The 24,697-nt window shown below is 39.7% G+C and overlaps 1 protein-coding gene across 8 annotated transcripts in view; it reads left to right on the forward strand.

Annotated features, from left to right (window-relative positions):
- The window catches only part of kank3 (KN motif and ankyrin repeat domains 3), a 32,373-nt gene extending 12,305 nt beyond the window's left edge, over positions 1–20,068 (forward strand). For 2 of the 8 annotated variants that reach the window (XM_075485656.1, XM_075485657.1), the window contains exons 2-12: positions 7,851–7,925; positions 8,758–8,844; positions 9,807–11,585; positions 11,973–12,078; positions 12,271–12,510; positions 12,819–12,909; positions 13,373–13,592; positions 13,991–14,133; positions 16,739–16,939; positions 18,411–18,512; positions 19,196–20,068. In XM_075485656.1, coding sequence (XP_075341771.1) covers positions 8,808–8,844; positions 9,807–11,585; positions 11,973–12,078; positions 12,271–12,510; positions 12,819–12,909; positions 13,373–13,592; positions 13,991–14,133; positions 16,739–16,939; positions 18,411–18,512; positions 19,196–19,258 — 2,982 coding nt within the window. In that variant the 5' untranslated portion in view covers positions 7,851–7,925; positions 8,758–8,807 and the 3' untranslated portion in view covers positions 19,259–20,068. Of the gene's footprint in view, positions 1–514; positions 538–7,850; positions 7,926–8,757; positions 8,845–9,806; positions 11,586–11,972; positions 12,079–12,270; positions 12,511–12,818; positions 12,910–13,372; positions 13,593–13,990; positions 14,134–16,738; positions 16,940–18,410; positions 18,513–19,146 lie in introns of those variants that run through there. The other 6 variants (XM_075485659.1, XM_075485660.1, XM_075485658.1 and 3 more) reach the window with 5 other exon arrangements.
- Positions 20,069–24,697: the final 4,629 nt, after the last annotated feature.

Below are 24,697 nucleotides of genomic sequence, written 5' to 3' on the forward strand. Positions count from 1 at the left end.
TGGCTGATTGTGTTTGCAGGAGAATCTGGAAGGAAGAGGGAGGGATGACGGGATGCATGTGATGTTTGAAGTCAACCTGACCGTGATCATTTTTATTTTTTTCTGTCTGTATACAGAAAGACGTAGATGATGTTAGTGATTTGACGTCAGGGTATGATTTGTGATGAAGGGATGGGCGACAGGAAATGGCATTTGTACCAAAATCTTCTGTACAGAGGTGACACTGACTGTGAGAGCTTCAGTGCAAACAAACACCTTCACGCTTGAGTCCTTGCCAAATGTAATGGCATGTTATCTTAGTGCAGTGTGATGCGTCATGTGATGTTGGATGACTGTTGGCTGCAGGATGTGTGTGTGTGTGTGTGTGTGTGTGTGTTTGTGTCACAGTATTTGTTCAGCTCTCAGATTTTGCTTGTCTTCTTCTCTGTTTTCCTGCTGGCTTCAGGAAGCAGCTTTCAGGACGGCCCGATGGGCTTCCTGGCAGGACCCTCCTCCCCCACCAGTTCCTACTGGGAGACAATGGGAGGTCTCTTACGGGTACATGGGGATATGTGTGTGTGAGCATGTTTGTGTTCATGTCGTGATGGGGGGATTTATTAGGGGAGTAGTAGGCTTCCCTTCAGGAAACTGCAGATTTATCCCAGCAGCAGAGAAGCCCTCCTGTTTGCATGCGTGTGTGTGTGTGTGTGTGTGTGTGTGTGTGTGTGTGTGTGTGTGTGTGTGTGTGTGTGTGTGTGTGTACGCTTGCATTTAGTATCAGCCTTGAAGTCCTCATGACGGTGAAAACATGAAAGAAATCTCCATGCCTGAAGAAGAGATTAGGTTCAGGATTAACAGCTGGTTTGAAGTTTAAATTCAGCTGAGATTAGAATGGAAAAATTAGGAAAACTGACATTTTTGCTGAGACACAGTTTCCTCCCAGAAAGCATCACTTATGATAAGAGTTCATTCTTGACCTTAAAAACTGCTTGCAGGAAATTCACTTCCAGGTTATTTTTAGTAAGCATTCAGGAGCTTTCTGTATTGCATCTTGAACATCGTCTACAGATACAGTTTTACCCCCGTTTCAAATTGTAAATGTTTAAATTTTCTTCTGACTCTTTTAAACTGGTAAATAGCACTTCTCTTGTCTCGCCCTCTCAGAGCGTTTTTACACAGCAAGCCACATTCATCCATTCACACACTCATGCATACAACACTCCATGGTCTTTACATTGTTAGGGGCTGCACAGTGATTTTTTTTTTTTTTATTTTTATTTTATTTTTTTCCCTCGGACACATCTTGCCCAAGAACTCTTCGACATTTTGGTCAGGGGAAGCTGGGGGTCAAACCACCCACCTTTCAGTTGGCAGATGGCCGCTCTTCCTCCAGAGCTACAGCCACCTTTTAAGTTCTTAAAGGACTTTTCTGCTATTGGCTTAGAATTCAGATTTTCTGTAGACGGGCACAGTTCAGGGCAACAGTTTATCTTCACAGAACACAGTGGGTCTCTTTTTTCTTGAAGACTGATGTTTTATGTTGCCATTCTGTAACCAATTCATAAGCGCTGTTTTAGATAACAGTTGGTGTTTGTGAATGCTCCTTGTGACGCCAATTGGCTTTTACGAATACACACTGATATGAATGGCTGCCATGAAAACAAATCTCTGTAAGAGCCCTTCAAATTTACAGCCATACACATTAATTTGTTGTCATGCTGAAGAGACCACAGAGACGCCATCAAAAGCCCGCAAAAACGTCAAGGGACCGTAAATCAAGATGGTGAGGTGGGGGGCCGGAAACCAAAGCAATGAACTGCGGTATCTCAGCCCTCTGGGGCAGTTTCAGGGCTGGGAATGTGCAAAACAGTGTTCTTCAAAACAAGTCAAACACATAATTTTAAGGTTCACAAATTTCTCTCGTGTTGCTTTAAGGCACCAATGTTAGTAAATGTACCTGCAAAAATGGTTTATAAAGTCATCTAAAAATGGCAACTGTGAATGCCGTTCCATTTGGTTTATTGCTAAGTACTCAATAATCTGCCTGGAGATAGAAAACATTAAATGGCAGGAAAATTGGAGGAACACTGAACTCACGGTATCCCACAGCTTCAACTCCACATCCAAGTTGCAGCTAGGTTTTTTTTTATTTTTTATTTTTTTATTTGTTGCTCTCTCAGGAATTAAGCAAGTTAAATGGTAAGCTGGTTCTGGATTTTTAAACATGGTGGTCACATCATTTTAGTTTGTCCGGTTGGTCTCCATAGCTCCACCTACAGTCCCTTGTAAGATGTTCTTTGCTCTTTCCAGCAAGAGTTGGCAATAGTGTAGCAACAGTGTGTCAGGGCTTGAGCCAAAGTTTTAATGGTTGTAACAGGAAAAAAAAAACTAAATTGGCTCTTGCTCCGAACCAGCACTGGAATCGCTTTTGTGGGGGGAAAAGTTGTTTTTCAGAGTTTATTACTAACTTTGGTAATAGCAATGTGTTTATCTCAAGGTCCATTTAGTTACTGCTCTATGGCTGATGATCAGGTATTATTACGATGCCGTGATACAGAGTCAGAAATGACCATACTTGGACACCTCTGGCATAATATCTATTTAATTATGTAATTAACTTTAAACGGATTTCAAGCACAAGGATCAGATGCAGGGAATTAAGAATTTGAGAACATAGAAACCGTCGACTCTCCTGGAAGACGTGTTTAGGAGGCAGCTCTTGTGGCGGTATTGCACATCTCAAGTTTAAGAAGCGGATGCTGCATCCATCTTTTATATGCCGTCTATGGATAAAGTCTAAAGTGGATTTTAAGTGGAACACTGTGGAGGTATCCTCCCAATCTGACTGTACCCTCATATTTTTACATTTGGATAATATTGATACATAGATAATATACCGAATTAGCTATTATCATCAGTATGTAATTTATTAGCATGAAATATATTACATGTTAATGTGTGATGTACTTATTAAATTCATTTAGCAGATGCTTTTATAGCAAAGCGACTGGCAAGTGGGCAGTGTGGGGCCTGCAGTTTACCCTAAAGATGTGATGTTTCTCATGGAAGTTCAAGTGCACAAAAAAGTCACTTTATTCAACATTTTTAAAGTTTTTTTTTTTTTGGTCATGTTTATATGCAGTTATTGAGTTATATTAACCAAAAGGTTATGCACTAGCTCTGAAAACTGTATGCGTGTGTCAGCATAGAGAAAAATGCAAAGATTTGGGTTAGAAATGAGAAGAATTGTGTGTAAAAACTTTTGAATTGGAACCAGTTATGTAAAATGTCAAATGAATGAGAGCATGGTATGCATACTGGGTTGGAGGTGTGTTCATGGCGTGTATCTGATTATATGAATGTGTGTGTGTTTCTAGATTTCTGAATGGGTTTTTTCTCATGTAAAGCAGTCAGATTGTGAAAGTTGCTGTCAAAGAGAGGATGTCAATGTTCACTCCCTCCCCTCCTTGTCAGTCAGATCGTGTGTCCGTCTTTCTCTCTCTCTCTGGCCCCCCTTCACGAGCAAGCGAACAGCGTTGAGGATGAGGTCACCGTTTCAAAACATGGCCCGAGCCGTGCCCTAGCACAACATTTCCTCTTCTATAAATCCAGCTGAATGCAAAACAAGCCAATGCGCTCCTCAACATTAGTGACACGTCTGCGAGTCAGTGCTGGGATGACAGGAAACTTCTCCACTTGGCGTCACATGTTCCAGTCTGCAGGGAGAAAGCATCTATGATAAATTGTTCTGCGCTTGCAAACTGAAATATTTAATAGGAACAACATCCAGCTTTTTGCTTTATAATGTGAGCTTCTCATTTGACCACATAAAAATAAATATAAAATATAAAAATAGTGTAACTTTGATGTGATGTTTGCGCTCAACCATTAATAATATAACAATTTAGTTTCTGAGCAGTTTGTCATTTTATAAAGACATGTGTATCTAAATGGATAACCTTTTTATGTAAAGACATTTTTAATTTGAAACTTGGGTATCATGTTGTTTTGATTGTACATAAATGTCACCCAATTTACTGTGTGTACCATAATCACCAGTCAGTCAGAACTGAAGATACATTTCCGATAAGCGAGGAAACCTCTTCAAAAACTTTTAAAGTAGTCAAGATGAAAGTTGAATCCTTGTTTTCCTACAGTGAAACCTGCTGGAAATTACCCCGCAACTCAGGACTCATAAAAATGAGAGGAACGTATCAACCTGATTGTAATAAATCAGGTTTGTCATGTTGAGTAAAAGATTCATGTAGAGACTTAACTTGATCACAGAGAACAAACTGCAGTATGGTGGTATCTCATCTACAGCTAATATACAGACGGTTGGAGCCTTTTTCCTACAAGTTACACTGAGCTCCAGCTTTATTTTTTACTATTTCTGCAGAAGGTGCAAGACGAACTTGTAAATAGTTATGTGGCTTCACTCCCTGCTGAGCCTTTGACCTGGGAGTGTTTCAGATGGCTCTGTAATGCTGTGTGGGCATCTTACTGGAATTGTTTATAAGCATTTGTCGTCTTTGAGGGGAGGGCCACCAAAAAATAACATTAAGTTGTTCTGAGTGTTAATTATCCTGCGGTATGTCGAGTCCAGGATGCTACAATGCCACAATCTATGGTCCCAAGGGGTCTTTTGAGCGGTGCAATTAAAATAAAAATTATTGAATTATTTGCTCTTATCTGCACAGTTGCCAGATGTCTTTTGGTAGTAAGGTGCTCCATCCTTTCAGTAGAGATGCAGAATAAATGTCAGAGCTCAGCAAAGCCATGGACCCAACAGCTCAATAAAAAAACACACGTTGGCTTTTCCTATAATTTGTCATTCATCTACATTTCTCACGTGTACTGTTATCTGCTGTTATGTCAGTTTCGTGTTAGACTTCTGCTGAAATTAGAGTAATTCCGCACTGAATTTCACTAATGTTATTTTAACCTAGTTTGTTGCTATGGAAACGAGACTGCTCTTTCAAACAGAAGTCCAATAAAGTTTTATCTGTTCACAATAGAACCCAGTCAGATGTTTACTGGATTAAGGTGGTATGCCTACAATTTGGTTACTGCTAAAGTGTAACGGGAACATAGCCTCAATCTGTATATAACCAATTGATTGTGTGTGTGTGTGTGTGTGTGTGTGTGTGTGTGTGTGTGTGTGTGTGTATATACACAGCACTTTGCAGAAGTTTGATTCAGGGAATCGGCTGGGAGAGGCGAGCAGGTTGATAGCCTCACAATCAAGGGCATCGTGATGATGCGTCACCGTGGTAATGCATGTCAGACATCTCTGATGGACGATGGCATCTTCCATCAGCTTTACCCAACTGTAGATGCTTAGATTCTTACCCATCGGTCCCAAATTCATCCTGCTGCTTGACGACAACAAATAGAAAGACTTACCTTCAGCTTTAAGAACAAGGAGCAGGCAGCAGAAGGTACAGGCTCCACAAAGTCCAGATCTCAAGATCTTCGCTGTAGTCCAGGATTACATGAAGAGACAGAAACTTGGGTTCAAACCCAAGTTGAGTCCCTACTTTTCCTACAGCTAATCCTCATTGAGTAAACAAATCTTCTTCATTTCATTGATGACTATAGCCATTTTTTCTTTCGTATGTTTCATGACTCATGTTCATATTGCTTCGGTGAAAGCCTCGTCTTCCTGGTCATTTTTGTAATTGTGCTTTTTGCTTGCGTGTCATTACGAGAACTTGTGTGTGTGTGTGTACATTGGTGCCTCTGTGTTTGTGTCGGGGAGTCTCGACAGTGTGGCTCTCAGCTGGTCAGGACTCGGGGGTATGGAGGGAAGGAATGCAGCTTCTCCCTGCAGTCTGTAATTTGCTGTCATCAAATCAGAGAGAAAAACAGCAACACTTGTGAGGAGCTGAGGGAAATGTGTGCGTGTGTGTAAGTGTTTTGATGGTAGTTCTGGGTGAGAAGAGAAGAAGTCATGTGAGGGGAGGAGGGCTGAGACAAAGCTGAGGCAAGAAAAATACAGAGAAAAAGGGAGAAAAAGAAAGATATGGGTAGAAGATTAGAAGACTCGAGTTGCGGCCATGGTGATAATTACTGTTTGCCAGGCAGTCTAACTTTACAATGAATAATTCATTAATTATGTTCTGAAATTGATGCAGCTCAGCATTAGTTGTTGGTTTTTAATGGTCTGTCGAGCTGCATTTTCTTCAGAGGGGCCTCTCGCTGTATCCAATTGTTTACTGCATCCATTGTGTTTCATGACTTCTCTATCTAACTGTGGATGGCTTACCTTGCATGGCAGCTGGAGTCTCACGGGATCCTGATCACGAGAATCCACTTTGTCAGGCTCCAAATTATGTTTTTTGCTTGCTCTTTTCCTGAATCCATCTTTCCTCTATTGCGACTGTTCTTCCAGCCTCTGTTCCAAACAGTGTCTCCACAGGATGATGCTGCCATCACTGTGTTTGATGTCAGAGATTATATTAACGAGGGGATGCTCAGTGCCTGATTTCTGACCCTGCATTACAGTTAAGATAACAAAAATGAATAGATAAAATGGCTGGAAACCTCTCCATCTGCACTTAGAATATGTTTCTGATACCATTTTATTAAAACAATTGCTTCACTAAAATCTGCCCAGAGCTGTTAAACCAATAGAAAAAGCAATATCTATACCAGTAATAAGAACATGGCAAAACTACCCAACAGACACAAGTTTAAAGATGCACATTCCAAAAAATCCAAACGAATATGTTTGGATTACAAAATTTTGACACAAACTTCAGCTGAATTTTGATGTAGATGAACAAATTACATCTAAACTCAATTTCTGTGCTTCCCTCAAGTTGAGAAAGTTCTAGAAACTTTGGTCAACACCAGGATTGCATGTTACTAAATCTGACCATTGGACCAACTACTAGAGAAACATGTCACTTGTTTATAACTCTGCAAACTCTAAAGAAAATCAGTCACTAAAGCTCAAAGTGCTTCTCTTTGAATGTACTGAGGCCACATCTTTGGAAAGCTTTTGTATACCTCGTGTCTGATTGGCCCAGATCCCGAGGCATCGTGTTTACTGTGGGCGGACCTTAGTGTGGAAGCTGACTCAGTGCTGAAGAGAAACAGAGCTCTGGATTATAAGAAGACATGAAGCAGAAACCCTTTCATCAGATAGATTATTTTCCTTTTATTTGAGAATATTGGACATTCTAATCATTACCCAGTCACATGTAATATGGATTCGGGTAATTAGTTGCCCATCTGTGTGAATGACTGTTGGATTTTTCTTTGACAGTTAAGTCTTTGTCTGGTGTAGTCTGAGCTGACAGATGATGTGCTTACAGGTTATCAGTAGTCAGTGAGGTACAAGGACAACTGGCGTGTTTCGACAGCATGTGTTAGGAATGTGCTCAAGGCTGCTGGGAATCGTGTGTGTATGTTTTTAAAAAACATGATTGAGAGCATGGATCTTAGGTTTAGTGTGTGTGTGTGGGAGGTAACTGGGGCTGCACATGTTTTCACACACAGTGTGGGTGACAAATTGACAAAAACAAAAAAATAAAACTAACAAAAAAACAAGTGATTAATTGTGCTGCACCACCGAAAACCAACTTCTGTGCTCCTAAGCTTCGACTTTGGGAGTCTTTGTACTTCATTTTCTTGGATGACACGCTTTCATTTAGTGTTGGATGACTATAAAAATCTGATATGTTTCATGTCTTATTCCCCCTCATCAAAGCATTCACTGACTCGTCACGCCCCAGTTTGGAAGCTTGTGGATTTGTCAAGTTTCTTGATGAATTTATTTAGAGTTTGGCGCCTCATGGTGTGCCTCTGTATTGTGACAGCAGTGTATTTTGTAATCATGATATGCCTGTGTCTCCATTTTGCAGGGCTGTGTGGAGCAGGAAGGAGGGAACCAGCCTGAGCTCTAGCTGCTTGAATCTCTCTCTGAGCGGCTGAAGGAGGTAAACTTAAAATGTCACATTTAAGTTACTGTTGCCTTCTGGCCTGTGCACTTTTCTGATGGGAACTATCTCCAACTGGTGACCTTCAGACAGTCAGTAATTTCTCATTTTAACAAAAAAAAGTGTCAATTAAATCTGATGTTTTTAATTGTAAGGTTGTAATGCAAATTTGCATTGAGGTATTTTTTTAATTTGGTCATACCACTGAGAATTTATCTGCCCCAGGTGTCTGAATAAGTGACGGTAAAGCGGGAGAAAAAAAAAAGTTATTTTTGTGGAGAAACTTCTTTTTTTTTTTTTTTTTTCAGGAGATGGATGTTGCAGTGCTGTTGTTAAAAGAGCAGCTGTCATACGGTTTTAAGTGTGAATGATTTCAGGCCCAATGTCCTTAGACCTTTCTTGGGAGAAAAAGCAAACATGGGATGCATGTAACAAAACCTCTCCAAAAAAGGGGGGATTCCCCCTCTTTGGAAGCTAGTCACAAGCTGTCAATTGTGTTAATGAGCCATAAAAAAAGTTCTTAAAGCCTCTCTGGACTTTGTTTACAACTCCTGTAAGGAAGCAGTCATATCCACAATTTAACTGAGAGTATGGAACCAGTTGAGTTGTCTAGAGGGAACCTTCTTTTGTTGTGTAAAGCTTTCTTTTATTAAAAGAAGTTCATTGAAAGGCCAAAATTTGAGATTGTTGCCATGTTTTTATCTTATATTACAACTTTTTTACTCTCCGTCAAAGATGGGCTCGATCTAATATTTTCAGACGACTGCTTTGCGCTGTTTTAGCAATGACATTACTATCAATGATGAATGCATTCATGTAACTTTTCTTTAAGCCAGGTGCTGATTAGAAGCTGTGGGAACTAAGAGGTTCCAGTCCTGAAACATGACCCAGTCGGTACAAGTTAACCCAAAACTGCCTGGTAAGAAACTACTACTATGGATAGCCTAATATTTATATTTGTGTCAGATTACACTGAAATTGTATATATTTTGGATACTTCTAGAAAGGATGTTTTGGTGTTTTTTTTTTTTTTTAACTCATTCCCCTAGTCAGTTTGTTTTAACTTGCATGTAGCTGGGAAGCTTTGACCACAGGAAACGGAATATATTTGGCTGTTTACACTGCAGTAAAATGTTTTTTCTTTTCTTAAATCAGATCTTTAGAACAGACTTTTCCAGTGTTATGTGCCAGTGATCAGACTGAACTAGTGATGCCTGGATCCAATCTATCTTTATGGGTTGCTATAGGAACAGTGTAGGTGTCAGTAACAATGTAATCATACTGGTGGCGCGGCTTTCCGCAGTCCATTGTTCTCTTAGTAGTCTTCCACAGCATTCTTCTGGCACAATTGTTTCCGCGCAAAACATCGTTGGCATTGTAGTGTGTTACAATGTGAGTGATGCAAAAAGGACTTTGATATCCAGTTTGAGTAAACCACCAATTTGGGGGGGGGGGAAACAAATTCCTTGTTATAATATTATAATCAGGCATGTAAACTAGCCCCTGTATATATTCCCACATTGTGGCCAATTATTTGACTTTATCAACACAAAATGAAACAATGTTTTACAATAATCCTTCTTTATTTGCGTTGTTTGTAACCACAAATACACATGCATACTTTCCTCTGTTTACAACTGATGATGGCAGCTTGTGATGAAGCCAACAGAATGTTAATTAGAAACTAACTAAAACATGTAAAAAAATATATATCCACGTTTTCAGATAAAAAGTAAAATTCAACATATTTGTTCAAGCTCACTCATGTACACCAAAGGCTTTGGAAAATAATCCTGAATGAGAAAGCTAATAAAAGATGCCCTGAAAAATGTTCTTTTAAGTATTAATGAGGTGTTTTCCACGATGCCCTTTTCTTTTCAGATTTAGGCTCCCCATTCCATTACTCCAGTCAGGAAGAGGCTGACCAGCCGGCCTCTTACTCGGTCCAGACTCCATATGGCTTTCAGCTGGACCTGGACTTCCTTAAATATGTTGAAGAGATAGAGAGTGGGCACAACCTCCGCCGGGCACCTGTCAGCTCCAGGCGTCCCGGCCGGGGGCTCAAACTTTCCCAGAGGAGTCCAGGTGTCGGGGGACGTACCAGTGGCTGGACATCAACAGAGTCGCTTGCATCCCCGGCCAGTGAAGATGGCAGAGCTCCTCCGCCACCACCGCCACGTAACCGCCTTGGCTCAGCACCCTGTGAGGGACTCTCTCTTTCCCCCGTAACTCTCCTCAGCGTTCCTCCTCTGTCTGCTGGGGCTAAAGTGCCACCACCTCCACCGCAACGCAACCCAAGAGTTGAGCGGACTCTTCTGGAAACTAGTCTGCGCCTACAGCAGGAACAAACCCACCAGCACCAGAATGGTGGGCGCCTCCAGCTTGCAGATCCTCCCAAACAGCTCACACCCTCTCCATCCATTCAACCTTTGCAGAGTAACTGGACTAAACCCAGTCCTCAAACCTCTGGGCGCAGCACTCCTGCTGCTGGCACCGCAGTGACCCCAATCCCACCCAGCCAGCTGCAGACAGTAAGAGAGCAGATGGCTACTGCCTTGAAGCAGCTTAAGGAGATGGAGGAAAGAGTTAAGGGTGTTCCTGCACTTGAGAAAGAGGTGGCCAAGCTTCGTGCAGAGAAAGACATGCTTGTGTTGGCCCTGGAGGAGAAGAAAGTTGCCATGGAGGTTGCCCTGCAGAAGCAACAGTCTGCAGAGTCCTCTACTCAAACCACAGAGACCCTCGAAACTGAAAACAGTCGACTGACTTCACCTAAAACAACTGGGCACAAAGGTCTTGTAAAAGCTGGTGAGCTGAAAAGATTGACTGAAAAATTTGAGGGGAAGGAACAAAAGTCTCCACAACAGTCATCTAAGGTTTTAGTAAACACTCCAGAAAAAGTGATTGTTCAAAAGAAATCAGTGGCTGTTGGGGATGATGTCCCCATGGCCTCTGTTGTTTTCTACTACAGCCATGGTGTAAAAGACTCATCTGTTGGCACCGAGGTGAGTGTATGTGAAAAATTTACAGGAACGGAGGCCCCTCTCGTTCATGACCAGGCTATACAAGTCAGAGCAGACACAGAGGAGGCGGAGGTTTGGGTTATGGAGTCACTACTTGGGCTGACCAGCGAGGCACAGCGTGAGATAGACACCTTACAGGACACCATCAAATTCCAGCAGGAATCTATTGTGGCTCTGGAAGATCGCTTGAGTGTTAGTGACAAAGACCTGGGACTCCTTAGAGCTCAGATGGAGGAAAAATCCTCGAAAGTCACTTTTGAAAAGGAAGTTCTTGCCAAACCAAACATGACAAATGCACAGGTTGAGACACTACCAGCAGCATTAAAACATGCTGCGGTTTTGTGCTGTCCAGAGGTGACCGACGTATGTGTAGGTGAAGACTTGGAAATGGATCTGACAGAACAGGGCACCCAGACTGAGGCCGCACCAGAACCAGCTGCTGCTGTACTGGTCAATGTCGGCTGCCAGTGGGAGAACTTGAGTGATGAAAAGGCTGGGGAGCAGAAAGTTACGGCGCCAAAGAAGAGACAGCTGACCATTGCTGAATACAAGGTCTCACCAGATGAAGAGGTTGTTGGTGTGGTCGAGAAAAAAGAGGCAGACCAAAGCGAGGAGACCACAGCCAGTAATACCAAGACAGGTGAGCAATGTTTGCTTTCATTGCAGAGCATTGAGAGCTGAAATAAAACAGAAGAATGATGATTCTAATAAGGTCATAGTGGACAAAGGAGCACCTAAATATGTTACCAAATTCAATAAACTGAAATAACCCATTTAAAAGCAACCATAACTTTTTTTTTTTCTTAATTACTATTTTACTATATGAAAGCAGTCTGTTGGGAAAAGCATTGTTACAAATTACTTGGTCCATTCCAAAGAATGAAAATAAAGTGTAACCCTATTTTGTAAAATGTTAAACAAAACTTAGATTATCTGAATGAAATTACAGTTCAGTTGCTTCTAACTGATAAAATAAGTCTGTCGTGCAGTTTGTGTGCTGATCTACTGTTTTCCGCCTTTATGGCAGCAGGTATGCTGAAATCAATCATGAAGAGGAAAGATGGGAGTAACTCGACAGAGAATCGGACTGCTGGGAAGAAGAGCCTGCAGTTTGTTGGTATTCTAAATGGGGGGTGCGTAACAGTAACATGAACCTATTTTTTATTTTTACTACAGCAAAAAATAAAATGAAGGCGACACAAAGTCTAGGGCTTGGAAATAATACTCTGACCAGGTCACAGACTTGACACAAAAGAAACAAAAACCTGCCTATACTTGTCACCTAAAAAGAAAATGATATAAACACAAATACTTTCCTTTTTTAGGTATGAATCTACCTCCAGTGAGGAAGAGGAGGAGGAGGAGGAAGAAGATGAAGAGGAGGAAGATGGGAGTTCCTCTGGAGAAAGTGGAGAAGGCGAGTGCTTGGACAGCACAGAGGAGGATGAGGCGGCTTTGGAGGAAGAAACCTCAGAGGAGGAGAGAAATGTCAACCTGGATGAGAGTGACAGTGATGAGGAAACACTGAGAGCTGAAAATTATTCATCTGATGCTGTGAAAGAAAAGTACGTTGTTAAAAAATGAAATCACTTCATTTGTGTGGTCATTAATAGACTTGGATTCATACAATTTCCCAAATTTAAGTGTTGTGCTGTGACTAGAGGTCGACATGAGGCATTAAACAACGTGTGCGTGTATATACATATATTTCTTTTTAAATGGCAAAAAGGCCTGATTAATCAACCAACCAATTGACTGGTGCACTTCCTCTTTCTGTAAATGTGAATGCTTTCAGATTATATTTGATATGGAGAAAGTTCTGTCATTCATATTCCATATCCAGGCAACGGGTGATTCTGCTTGTTTGTCACAGGTTTGAGTTTAGCTCAAAAATGCGCGAAGCCTGTCTCATTTTGAAGAACCACCTAAACGATGACGTCAAAACACTGAAGAGTAAGGAAGTGGTGCGTTCCTTTATTCTTCTTTAAATAACCTTATCACAATAACACATTCAACTTTATCAGTTCAACACTACAAGAATACAAAGTAAACTGTAGCATTTTCATGTCATAATTAATGTTTATGAAAGATGTGGGATTGTATTCTTTTGCGTTGGCGTATGTTTGTCATACTATGACAAACAATAGGAGCTTTATGTAACGATAACAGAGGAGTCAACCAGAGAAAAGGCTCAGGAAGGGAGCCCAAGTTGTAGTTTACCAACAGATTATAAAAGAATTTCCTTTAACATTCAGTGACCTTTCAGCTTACTTTTAACGGAAGACAAATAGAGACTGACTTTGTTGGAATACAGTGTATGATTGTAACTACTTCTGTCTCTCTAAGATATATGCACTGCTTCAGGTGCTGTTTCTTTCACTTGTTTTCAGTGTATAATTATATATCTCTTCACACCCCCACCTTCAGCTCTCAAGCACTCACACTGTCCAGCTCGAGTGGTTCAGAATCTCCAGTGCAAAGATGGCTCAGCCGTTGCGGGTCACCGACTACTTGATGGCATTTTCTGAGGTGTCGTCGGTGCTGCTGCAGCATGTAGTCAACATGACTGATGGCAACGGCAACACAGCTCTTCACTACAGCGTCTCCCACTCCAACTTCGGAGTGGTTGGACTTCTGCTAGACACAGGTTAGGGAGAATTATGACATGGACAAAACTGTTTCAACAAATTTTGATGCCAGATTTCTTTATAACAAATCAAACATAACTTGGAATCATTGTGTTTTATTTACGTTGCTGGAACAAAAGTTAATGTAGCCTGGCTCTGGAGCTGTTTTATGTTGTGTAGGAAGCAGCAACCCGACATGTCTCTACTTGTTTCATAAAACTGGCAGTTTACATTTTATATGGAGGGAGTGCGTTGGTGGGACCTTGAATCACTGTCAATGTGCAGTGAGTTTTGCACTGGGAAGCCTATTTTCTCCTGTGCTAACTTATTATTGGCCGTCAGTAAGCCAATGTTAAGATGATACATCTGCCCTAATTTCTAAGCTTAAATCCATGGCACTAAAGCATGATTCCTACAGGTGTGTGCTCTGTGGATAAGCAGAACAAGGCGGGCTACACAGCCATTATGCTGGCTGCTCTCTCGACTGTGAAGGAGGAGGACGACATGGCTGTGGTCAAAAAGCTCTTCAGTCAAGGCAACGTGAATGCTAAAGCCAGCCAGGCAAGTTATCATCAGTTCATCAGAGTCCTTTAACACAAAACACCCCTCTTCTCGCTTTTTATTTCACATCTTGGAGCCTTCCAAATTACCACAATCTTTTGAAGACTTGGTTGAAATAATTTGATCCGATGGATAACCTCTTACAGGCTTAATAATAGGCTGGGATAGGCTCCATGTTTGTGTTTGTCCATCCTTTCCTTTCACAATAGTTAACAAAGCACTAGAAAACAACCAAATTATTTTGTTAATCTGACCAAATTCTGAAATCCAGATAACCGCAGCATCATCTGACAAAATCACCATTCAAATAACTTAGACAATACTTGTGTGGGAATTCAGTTTTACTTACATGTACAATGATCTCCCACAGCGAAAGTTGGGAGTAGAATGTCTTCAACGTTCTCTCACACAGTTCACAGCGTTGCGGTGTTGGACATACTTTTCGGTTGCAAATTAAATTCTGCTCCTATGCATGTATACTGGGACAAAGACAGCAGTCCAGGTCGAATTCTAACTGTAGCTTGACCTAACTGCATGCAAGCTTACTGATTGGGATAATTCTTTTTTATCTTTATTTTAATGTGATAAGTGGTCAAGTTCACTTTATCTTCACTCCACTCGTTTGTTCTTCAAATGCAGCATATGCAGAACTCAATGTGGTCTTTGTTGACATATACTCAGCACTTGCTGTTTTAATTGTTGAGCAGACATTTGTTGAAAAATGAAGCGTCTGCAGCGTATTCGGTTTATAAAAAAAAGGTAAGCCTCTCCTCTTTTCTTCTCCCTTTTGTGACAAATAGTTTTGAGGTACCTAATTTAAAATGACTACACCTCTCCAATGAAATAAACAAGCTACATTTTGAAAGTTTTTGCTGTGGTGAAGCACTATAATCACATATAGGTTAGACTTGATTAAGCCAATGTGTAGCCAGATATGATACACAAGTCATTTATGAGAATCTTTACATTTTTGAGGGGTTTTATCTCTGCGGTTGATTTTAATCGGATTGTCTAGTGTCTGCGGCGCCTTACTGGTTCTCGCACTTCAGAGTCATGGGACTGAATTTATGGCATCAGTGACCATAAATCTAATTACTGGTGCTTGTTATTGTTGCTGTGAGGAATAAAACCTGAGGAATGCAATGCATTTTTAAGTTCTGGAATTAAATTTCCAGCTGTTTTGTTAAGTTTAGTTGTAGCAATCAGCAGTTATGTACTAAATTGCACTGGCAAAAGTACTTGCAAGACTGTTCCTGTTGATTCAGTTCTGCTTTTAATGCACTAAATGAACCATCTTATTTATGCACTGTATGGTCCTCAAAAGAGTGAAAGAAGCATGGTCCATTTAATTTTGAAGAGAAAGAACAAACCATACTGTTTTACAGACTCGACATCTGTAGCTGCCAAATCAAATTAAGAACCTGCAATTTAATTTACTGCCTACTACTGAGTGTCTTTTATAAAGGAAGTGATAGATGAGTGAATAAAGGGGCGATCACTGACACAGCCTGGATGAAATGGCACAATGTAGACACTGTTGTTGAGAGGGCCAGACTAGCAGGGTTGCTGTAGGAAGGACACCCAGAGCTGGCAAGTAAAATCTGAGTTGTGTAAATAACCAGCTCCATCAAAACTGAAGTGCTGTTAAAGAGGGCACTGCAGGTCTAAAGGAGCAGTACATAAAATGTTTTGATAGATAATCTTTAGTTTAAAGGGATAGTTTGCCTCTTTTGACATAAAGCTGTATGACATCCCATACTAGCAATATTATTTATGAACATTTTCTTACCCCCCGCTGTGTCCTGTGAGCCGAGTTCCAGCCTCGTTTTGGCGTTGACGAAGGTAGTCCGGCTAGTTGGCTGGGGCCACAAAAATAAAGCGTTTTGCTTCTCAAAACAATATTTCAAAAGAGTAATACATTTGCATCACAAAATCGTTCATCCAGAAAAAGTCAGACCTCACAATTTCTTGGCGCTATTTCTCTCTCCCTTCGTATCACTATGGGCTGTGTAAACTGTGCAGACCGAAGTGCAGACCGAGCAGTAAACACCGTAACAGGCGCAGCGATAGGCAGGTGGCAATCACGGAGTGATACAAGGGAGAGAAAATAGCGCCAAGCGATTGTGAGGTCTGACTTTTTCCCTGCACAACGATTTTGTGATGGAAATGTGTTACTCTTTTGAATGCATATTGTTTTGAGAAGTAAAACGCTTTATTTTTGTGGCCCCAGCCAACTAGCCGGACTACCTTCGCCAACGCCAAACCAAAACGAGGCTGGAACTCAGCTCACAGTACGCAGCGGGGGGTAAGAAAATGTTCATAAATAATATTGCTAGTATGGGATGTCGTACAGCTTCATGTCAAAAGAGGCGAACTATCCCTTTAAGTCAACGGTCTTTTTGATATTTATTTTGATATTTATATTTTTACCATATTGATGGTTTGTAAATCAGTCATTTAACATGTGCATTAGGATGCTTTTAGTTGCCATTTATCTAAAAATGTACTATATAGGAAATGTTCTAATCATGGACTTGATAACCTACCAAATAACTTTTGAAACTACTGTTGGGATTAAAAAAAGGAAATATGTCTTCTCTTGCAGGCGGGCCAAACGGCATTGATGTTGGCTGTAAGCCACGGGCGGCAGGAGATGGTGCGAGCCCTGCTCGAGTGTGGCGCTGACGTAAATGTGCAAGACGATGAGGGATCTACGGCTCTGATGTGTGCCAGTGAGCACGGCCGTGCGGAGATTGTCAGACTACTTCTAGAACAGCCTGGTTGTGACATCTCTATTGTGGATAATGTAAGGCATTTATGTTTATAGCTTTTTAGCTGATTCACTAAATGGCAGGAGCATTAAATTTCCTCCCCTGAGCCAAATACCTCAGTCCAGTTGTTGGGTCTGCTGAAAACATCGGAGTGCTTTTTGGCCTGGCATTCAGCTCAATCTGTTCAGGAAACGGCTCCTCATGGGAAACTAGTCTGTTCAGTTTTCCCCCTCTTGTCACCTTTCTCTCCCTCTTTAAAATATTTTCTCACTAAGCAAGATGGGCTGAAAGCTGAAGAGCCACAATCAGATTAGTGTCATCTGCCTTTAACTCCAATCAGTGCTGCATACAGGAAATGCAATCACCTTGCTACTCACGGTCCCAGGGGAAGAATTAAAAAGCCACAGCTCTTCTGTTCAGACTTGATGATTTCAGACAGTGCCTTGCAGGTTTCTGCAGTTCTCTGCATACTTCAAATGACCCACACTATGACCCAACTGCAACTGCTGGTCCCAAAAAGAGTCCATTTCAAGGAAAAAGGAAGAAATAGACTATCCAGGATGGAAAAGAGTTATCATTTCAACCACCAACAGAACGTGCACTTGCCTTGTTATGGAGCAAAACTCTTTTCATTGCTTACTCTTTTTAAAATCTGCTCAGCCTTGTGATTTTTAAAGTGATTTCACAGTGGATTGGTCTGGATACTTGAAGACAAGCCAGGCAGACAGATATTTGAGTGTTCGCATCTGTGCCAGAATTAGTTGGCCATTTGGTAGAGGCAGCTCCTGGATTGTGTTTCAGTTCAGCGCAGCTGGACTGAAGCAGAGGGAATTTGCAAAAGCCCCCACCTCCCCAATCAAAAAAAAAAAAAAAAAAGATTTTCATGACAAACCATGACTCTAAGGCTGAGTTACAACATGCAAGAAATAGTTTGATGCCAGTGCTGACCCTTATTTTAGCTTAATTTTTACTCCATACATAGATGTCTCTATAGTGTCTGCAATATGAATACAACAGAAACACCTAACAATGTGCTAAGGTGTGAGATATTTTACAAAGACAAAACATCCTCAGACATCATCTACATTTCTTATTTTCTCTCTTACTTTCCTTACAACTGTAATGAACCTTTGCCTCAAAATAACAAAACTGGAGATAGTTCTCCTGTGCCCTACTGTAGTATCAACCAACATCTTGTACAATGAGTGAAAGAAAAAGCTTTACAACACATTTAAGTCACTTTCACTTGCACTTCAAATTGAGAAGAATCTAAAGATCCCAAAAGGCAAAGAAAGTGTAAAGATTCAGGACTTATTGTCCTCTGTTTTGTTTTCAACAGGCTAATCACAGATGCATGATAGGATGCTGAACCCACTGGAAAAATAAACAACCGTGAATAATGTTAATCACGCGGCCCATCTGAAACTCTAAAGCTCTTTGTTCTTGTTGAAACTCTCAGGTTTTCATGGTCAGTGAGCTGACTTTTACTCTTTCTGGTGTCTGCAGGATGGCAGTAATGCTCTGTCAATTGCACTGGAGGCGGCACACAATGACACAGCTGTGCTTCTCTATGCTCATATGAACTACACTAAGACCCAGACTGCTGTGGTGAGTTCATTTCCTACTCACCACCTCCTGAGGAGCTGTGCACATCATTATTATTATTACAATAATCAATGTAAGGTCAACAAGCTCAGGCCACACTGCAACTATAATTAGTGTTAAGTTATATATCATTAAGATGAGCAATGTTGCTTAAAATGATCAAATGTCTGCAATTAAAATATTATTATAATTTTCTTTACACTGGGAACATTAAGGGATTATGTTTTTGTATTCAGGGTAATTTTTGAATATTTGGAGACAAAGACATTCAAGCAGGCGGGCGCTGGTCACACTCGCTACTTGACTGCACAGTGTAATACACAGTGACTCTTGTTTTTAACGCGGGTGGGATAAGTTCGACACTCCAAGCTACAGTTTGGGTGTGGGCAGCACTGATTGATGTCGCACTGCTGCCCTCTTCAGGTGTTACCAACTACTGTTACACACTGAAGAGAAGTCAATACATTACTAGTAAATTCAATTATGTTAACACTGATTAATACAACAAACATTACAATGTAAAACATTTAAGTGTTTGATTAAAAGACATTAAAGCTCCTTTGAGAGATGTTGGTTAATTAACTATCTTTGTACAGGTGTTCTTACCATGATGGCCTCTGTGTGTATTTATTTGCAGAATTAAGGTCTTTTACATCTTGGCCCTCTCCCGTTCATGTCGTTTTCAGGGGAGTCCAAAGACCCAGCCAAGGAGCCCCACAAGCACACAAAAGTCTTGGCCTGCAGATTGACAATCTCTGCTGCTCTCTGAGGTGGATAAAGATCAGCAAATATAACTGGATCCGAGCTGAGAAAAGCACCACTGGAATTTATTAGACACATATGTATTTAAATATTGCCATATGTTCTGCATTTATAAGTATTGTTAATATGAGAACTATTTTTCCATAAAAGTTGTGAATGGTTATATTATATACTTATCTATTCTGTGGACATTAGGCTTCCACTTCTTGTTTTTTTTTTTTTTTTTTTTTTCCTGCAACAGGAGATGAAACCTAACATTTATTATTTGCACACAACTAACTTTTTACTGTTCAAGGTGACACGTCAGTTGCAAATAATGTGCTTCAAGAAACCAGCATGGCATTAGATGACAATAATTCACATATTTATAGCAAACCTAAATGTTCATCCTCCAAATTATCATCACTGTAGCTTCCTGGACTGGAAGATCCTTGAAGTGGAAAGCATTTTTACTAAGTTCATACAACACTGCTGGTGTGTGTTGCTCTACTACCTGCCTTCTCTATCCTGCCTTGGTTAATGGATGCGTAAAGCACATCATCCACATCTACCATGCTCCATCTGTACACTGTACAGTGGTGGCTAGAATTATTGACACCCATGAATTTTAAGTGTGGAATTATGAATATCTTCTGAATCAAATGCAAATAAACAAAATTATGCATAAAAATATACATATAAAAAACAGGGATGTGAAAAATACTGACAACCATATTCATAGAAATATTTACATGTTCTCTCTATATATATTATATATATATATATATTCTTGTCTGTAATAAACATGTTTACTTAAACATCGGTGGATTTGTTTTTCTGTAAGCTTTCAAACATTTTTTTAAATTAACTTCTATTTTTAATTTAGAAATGGAGTAAAACAGAATTAGCATTTATATTCTACATGTTCAGTTTATCAATTCTGATAAGTCTAGCAAAGATTTTCAAGACTTAAATGGGTCTGAAGATCTGAGCTCACAGGTTTGTTCAGAAAAATGTGTAATATCGTTATCCATGAAAGTGCTCTGCATGATATACAAATCAAGTTGAGGAGAATAATGTGCATTAATTATGAAGTTAGATTCATATTTAGATTAACCATTCTTAAAATACAAAAAGATCACTTCCACTTCACACAGGGCTCCACATCTGCAATGCTAAGTGTCTTTACATATATGGTTACTTTTATTTTTTAAACATATCTTTAGGGTGGGCAGCCAACCCAGAAAAACGGAACCAGAAGTTGATGACAACTAAATCAAGAATCAGCTGCCTGCGATATGTAGTACAGATTGAAGGGGCTATAAAACCAACAATGCCTCGACAAACCGTTAGTATGAGTATCAGGGCTAGTCGCTATTCTACATTTAAAATAGAAAAATTAAAAAATTACGACAACATACAAATTCAAAGTCTAATGACTGCAACAAAGTACTGACTGTTCAAATGAATGAGAAACAAACAAAGACCATAACCATAATAACTCACAAACACTGCTGCCTGTTTGGAGGGAGACTAAACAACATCAAGCTGCGTGCATGGACATATATTACAATTTAAAAGATTTGTGAAATTTTCTTACGTCCCAAAATAATATTGCTGTGCTGCTCTGTTTTATCTTTCTATCTGCTCTCTGAGCACATCAACTGTTAATTGCATGAATGTCACTCCCAGGTTTAAGGGTTGGAAGTCTGGGCCAATAGAGAAACAAAGGTAGGGAAATGCAGAAAATAAAGCTTTACAGTTTTTGGCAGCCCAGAGACAAAGAGAAAAGCAGCTATTGGGAGAAAATTAAGAGGAGCTGCAAATGTAAGAACAAAGTAATGACTCAAAGTGATTTGGTTCTAATGCACAAGTAAACCTGTGTGTGGGAAAGTGGCTCATGTTCAAATATTTAGGTTGAAAAAGAGATCAAAACAATAGAAAAAAGAAAATATATATTCTCCTAACTTTGAGTGGAAAACAATTTGAATAGTCTCAAAAATAACTATTACCAAAACAGCTGAAAACTTTTAAAAAAAAACTGGTTAAAAGCAACGACTTTTACAAAAGTCAACATGGTTACTCCTTACATTTTTATATTTATGTGTTGTGATTCCCATCATGTAACAAGCACGCTTCCCTACATAAAAGAATAGCTCAAGGGTACTTTGCCATCTCACACTTTACAAACATGGAAAGTGACACTACATTTTTGACATGGGACAAATGCACATATTACACTGCGAGACTGAGCTACTGATGCACAAGAAAGTCAGTTGAATGAGGTCTTAAGCCTACGGGAAAACTTCGAGCTGAATAAATGCATAACCTAAAGCTTAGACCATTTTAATACTCTAAGGTAATAAAGAACCTCTGTAAAAACCAAAGCAAAGTCAATAGACAACAATATGGCATTTTTGTTACAATGGTTAGCCGGTAGGTACTTTGATATGTCTGCAGATACTCTTAATTGTTTCGTTAATAAACAATCAGAATTTAGTGAAAGACGTGTAGAGTTAGTGCCAAAGTGATGGCACTAAATTATAACCAAGACTGTAGGCAGGGACAATCATAGTGCCTCTACACAAAATTCCATACATTTTCTGACCTTTTTCTGTTGTAAATCACAGAATTCTTATTGCCTAGAATAGAATAGAAAAATACTTTGTTCATCCAATGGGGGAAATTCAAATTAGTCAAGTAGCTCAAAAAAATTATAAATATTTACAATGATTGTATATTAGCAACAACAATAATAATACCAATTCTAATAAAAAAAAAATACTACTATTACTACTAATACTAATAAATGACTAAATAAATAAAAAAAAAAAATAAAAATCAGTCAATCAATTTGAGAAGAACTCAGCAGTCACTGTTAAAAAGCCTTATGGCTGTGGGAACAGGACCTCCTGAACCTCTCAGTCCTGCAGCGCAGAGAGATGAGCCTGAAAACTTCTAAAACTAAAATGCAACAAAGGTTAACGTGGGAACCTTTGGATGACATGTGTTGACATCAAAACATCACAAGAAACACCGGACAACCGTCCTGTTTATGTTAGAGAAACACAAAACTATATAAAAACATTTCCACTGACCACAAGGAAATTAATACTCATGCAGGCAACAATTATGCTGACCACAAAAAATGTATTCATGTGTCCTTAGTCATGGCAACGTAACAGTCAGGGGCAGTCATGGCAACGAAGAAGACGACATGTTGTCATTCCACATTAGAGAGATAACTGCTCATTTCCTCATCAGTAGTGATACTGTGGGGAAACAATCACCGGGATTAATCCTCTAATATTATTGCCAGTGTTTGAGATTATGTACTTGAGTTAACTGAGAAAAGTAACTGACTTCTGGCACATTTTCTACACCAGCATAAATAAACAGATGATTGATGTGTTGGCTTCATCTAGATGCATTACAAGATGTAGAAAGATAACAACATTCTTCTGAAGCACAAGATAGTCAGCAGGGCGCGGGTCAGTCTCGTGTTAAATGAGATGCTAAGAGGAGACATTATAGTTCTACTGTTATGTGGAAGCTTATAAGTCACCAGTTTTAGAGCTCACATTACCACATGCACCAAGTAACAGATAAATACTTTATCCTCAAAATTGCCAAATCAAATACATCACCATAGCTCCACATGATCAACAGAAATGCAGCCTTGTCCGATTCTTGAGGTAGAGATGGAGTTTATCTTCCATTTTGCCCTGTTTTAATGTCAGACACCCTAAAATGAACATAAAATCCCAGTCTAGGTCCAGAACACATTGTGCATCTTCTCCACTTGTGTATTAGAAGCATAAGGACCATTTTGCTCAACACAGGGCTTTTCATGCTGGACATTTAAAGCCACACAAGCATGGTGCAATGGTCCTCATTTTCAGAAGTTTAAAGAAGTTGCCTATTTGATGCCAGTTTTCAACAGCCTCATTTACAGCTGCCTCAGTATATACACGCTGAAACATACATACAGCTTAAAATAGATTCATGTAAGGTGGCAAACAACAGCTAAAGATGCTTGCTATATTCTGAAGTCCCCATAGTCCCGGTAGTGCATGCAAACTGCTTTACACGAGAGTTGCTTGAATTTTGTAAGTTTGGATTATCGTTGGTATGGAGAGTATATGCTGTGGTCAAAATATCCTTAAATGCTTTGCGTCAATTAAATAAGAACCTTAGCTTCACAACGATATGTTCAATGACCAAGTTAAACAGCATTTGTGTACACAAAAAAGTTGAAAAAAGCTGATGGCCTGCCAGTCGGTAACCTGACTTTAATGGGGTTAAAATCATTTTCAATTAAATCCCAAAGGTCTTAAGCTGGTTTTAATGTCATGATCGATCGCATATCAGGTTGTATTTTGCTGTGGCTCCTCCGACAGCTTAAATTCTTTGAGAACTTCACTAATGAAAAACAATATTCATGTCAGGTTCTAATTGAATTTCTTCCAAATCTATAGATTTGAACTCTTCTCTTCAAAATTTCAATCAACTCTTGTGCATTTACTGTAGAGGTGATGACTGCCATCTTGTCTTGTCTTGTCTTTCACCTGACATCAGCCCCATATCACCCATCAGCATGGTTGGGGGAACAGTTTAGTTTACCTGTAACCACAGCTCAATTGGGCCAGTTTAAATGGAAGACTGTCCTTTAACAGTAAACATGAACCAAACCTTGAGTTATTGACTGAAATATGTCCGATACTATGCTGCTGTGGAGTCTTGTCAATGACAATTTTTGTTTAGCAATTTGACAAAGGACAAAAAAAAGAGAAGTAAAATGAGACCAGCTTTATTGGGAATTGGGTTGTAATTAATATATATTTGTACTTTACCGACTGCCTCTCTTTAGCCCACTCTGACCTTGTTTTCCTCCATTTAGGTGTTTGTGATGTTTTATGTTTGACTTTTCTGTACTCATCACATTTCCTTCAGGTAATTTCTTATAGTTCAGTCAAAACATTGACTCGTGTTTCTGCCCATTTGTTTTTAATTTCTTCTGTTGTGGATTTTCCATTTTCATGGCATATCACTGGGAACAACCAACATTGCTGCAAATAACTTGAGAGTTTTACAATCCTTTCAATTTAAAGAATTGATAGTTTTGATATTGGGGTCATGTTCCCCGTCACTCATGTGCAACAGGGTGTACATTGTAGAGGAAGCTTTTTTCTAAAGTAATTAATAAAAAAAAGTATTCATGAATTAATCTCTGCTTGAGAGCATGTAATTGGGTATCAAGTCACCGTCAATTGAAAAAGAAAAGCAAAATAACTTTGTTTAAATTATGTCTTTCATTTGGATTTCTATGTTAGGTTCAAACTCTTTGGTTTGCTTTTTAAATGGGCTGAGTATGTTAGCTCTCAGGCTTTTACTGTATGCTCTGAAATATGGTAAAAGTATACATCATTTAGTTTAATTTGTTTCCA

Source organism: Odontesthes bonariensis, chromosome 15, assembly GCF_027942865.1.
Source record: "Odontesthes bonariensis isolate fOdoBon6 chromosome 15, fOdoBon6.hap1, whole genome shotgun sequence".
NCBI lineage: Eukaryota > Metazoa > Chordata > Actinopteri > Atheriniformes > Atherinopsidae > Odontesthes > Odontesthes bonariensis.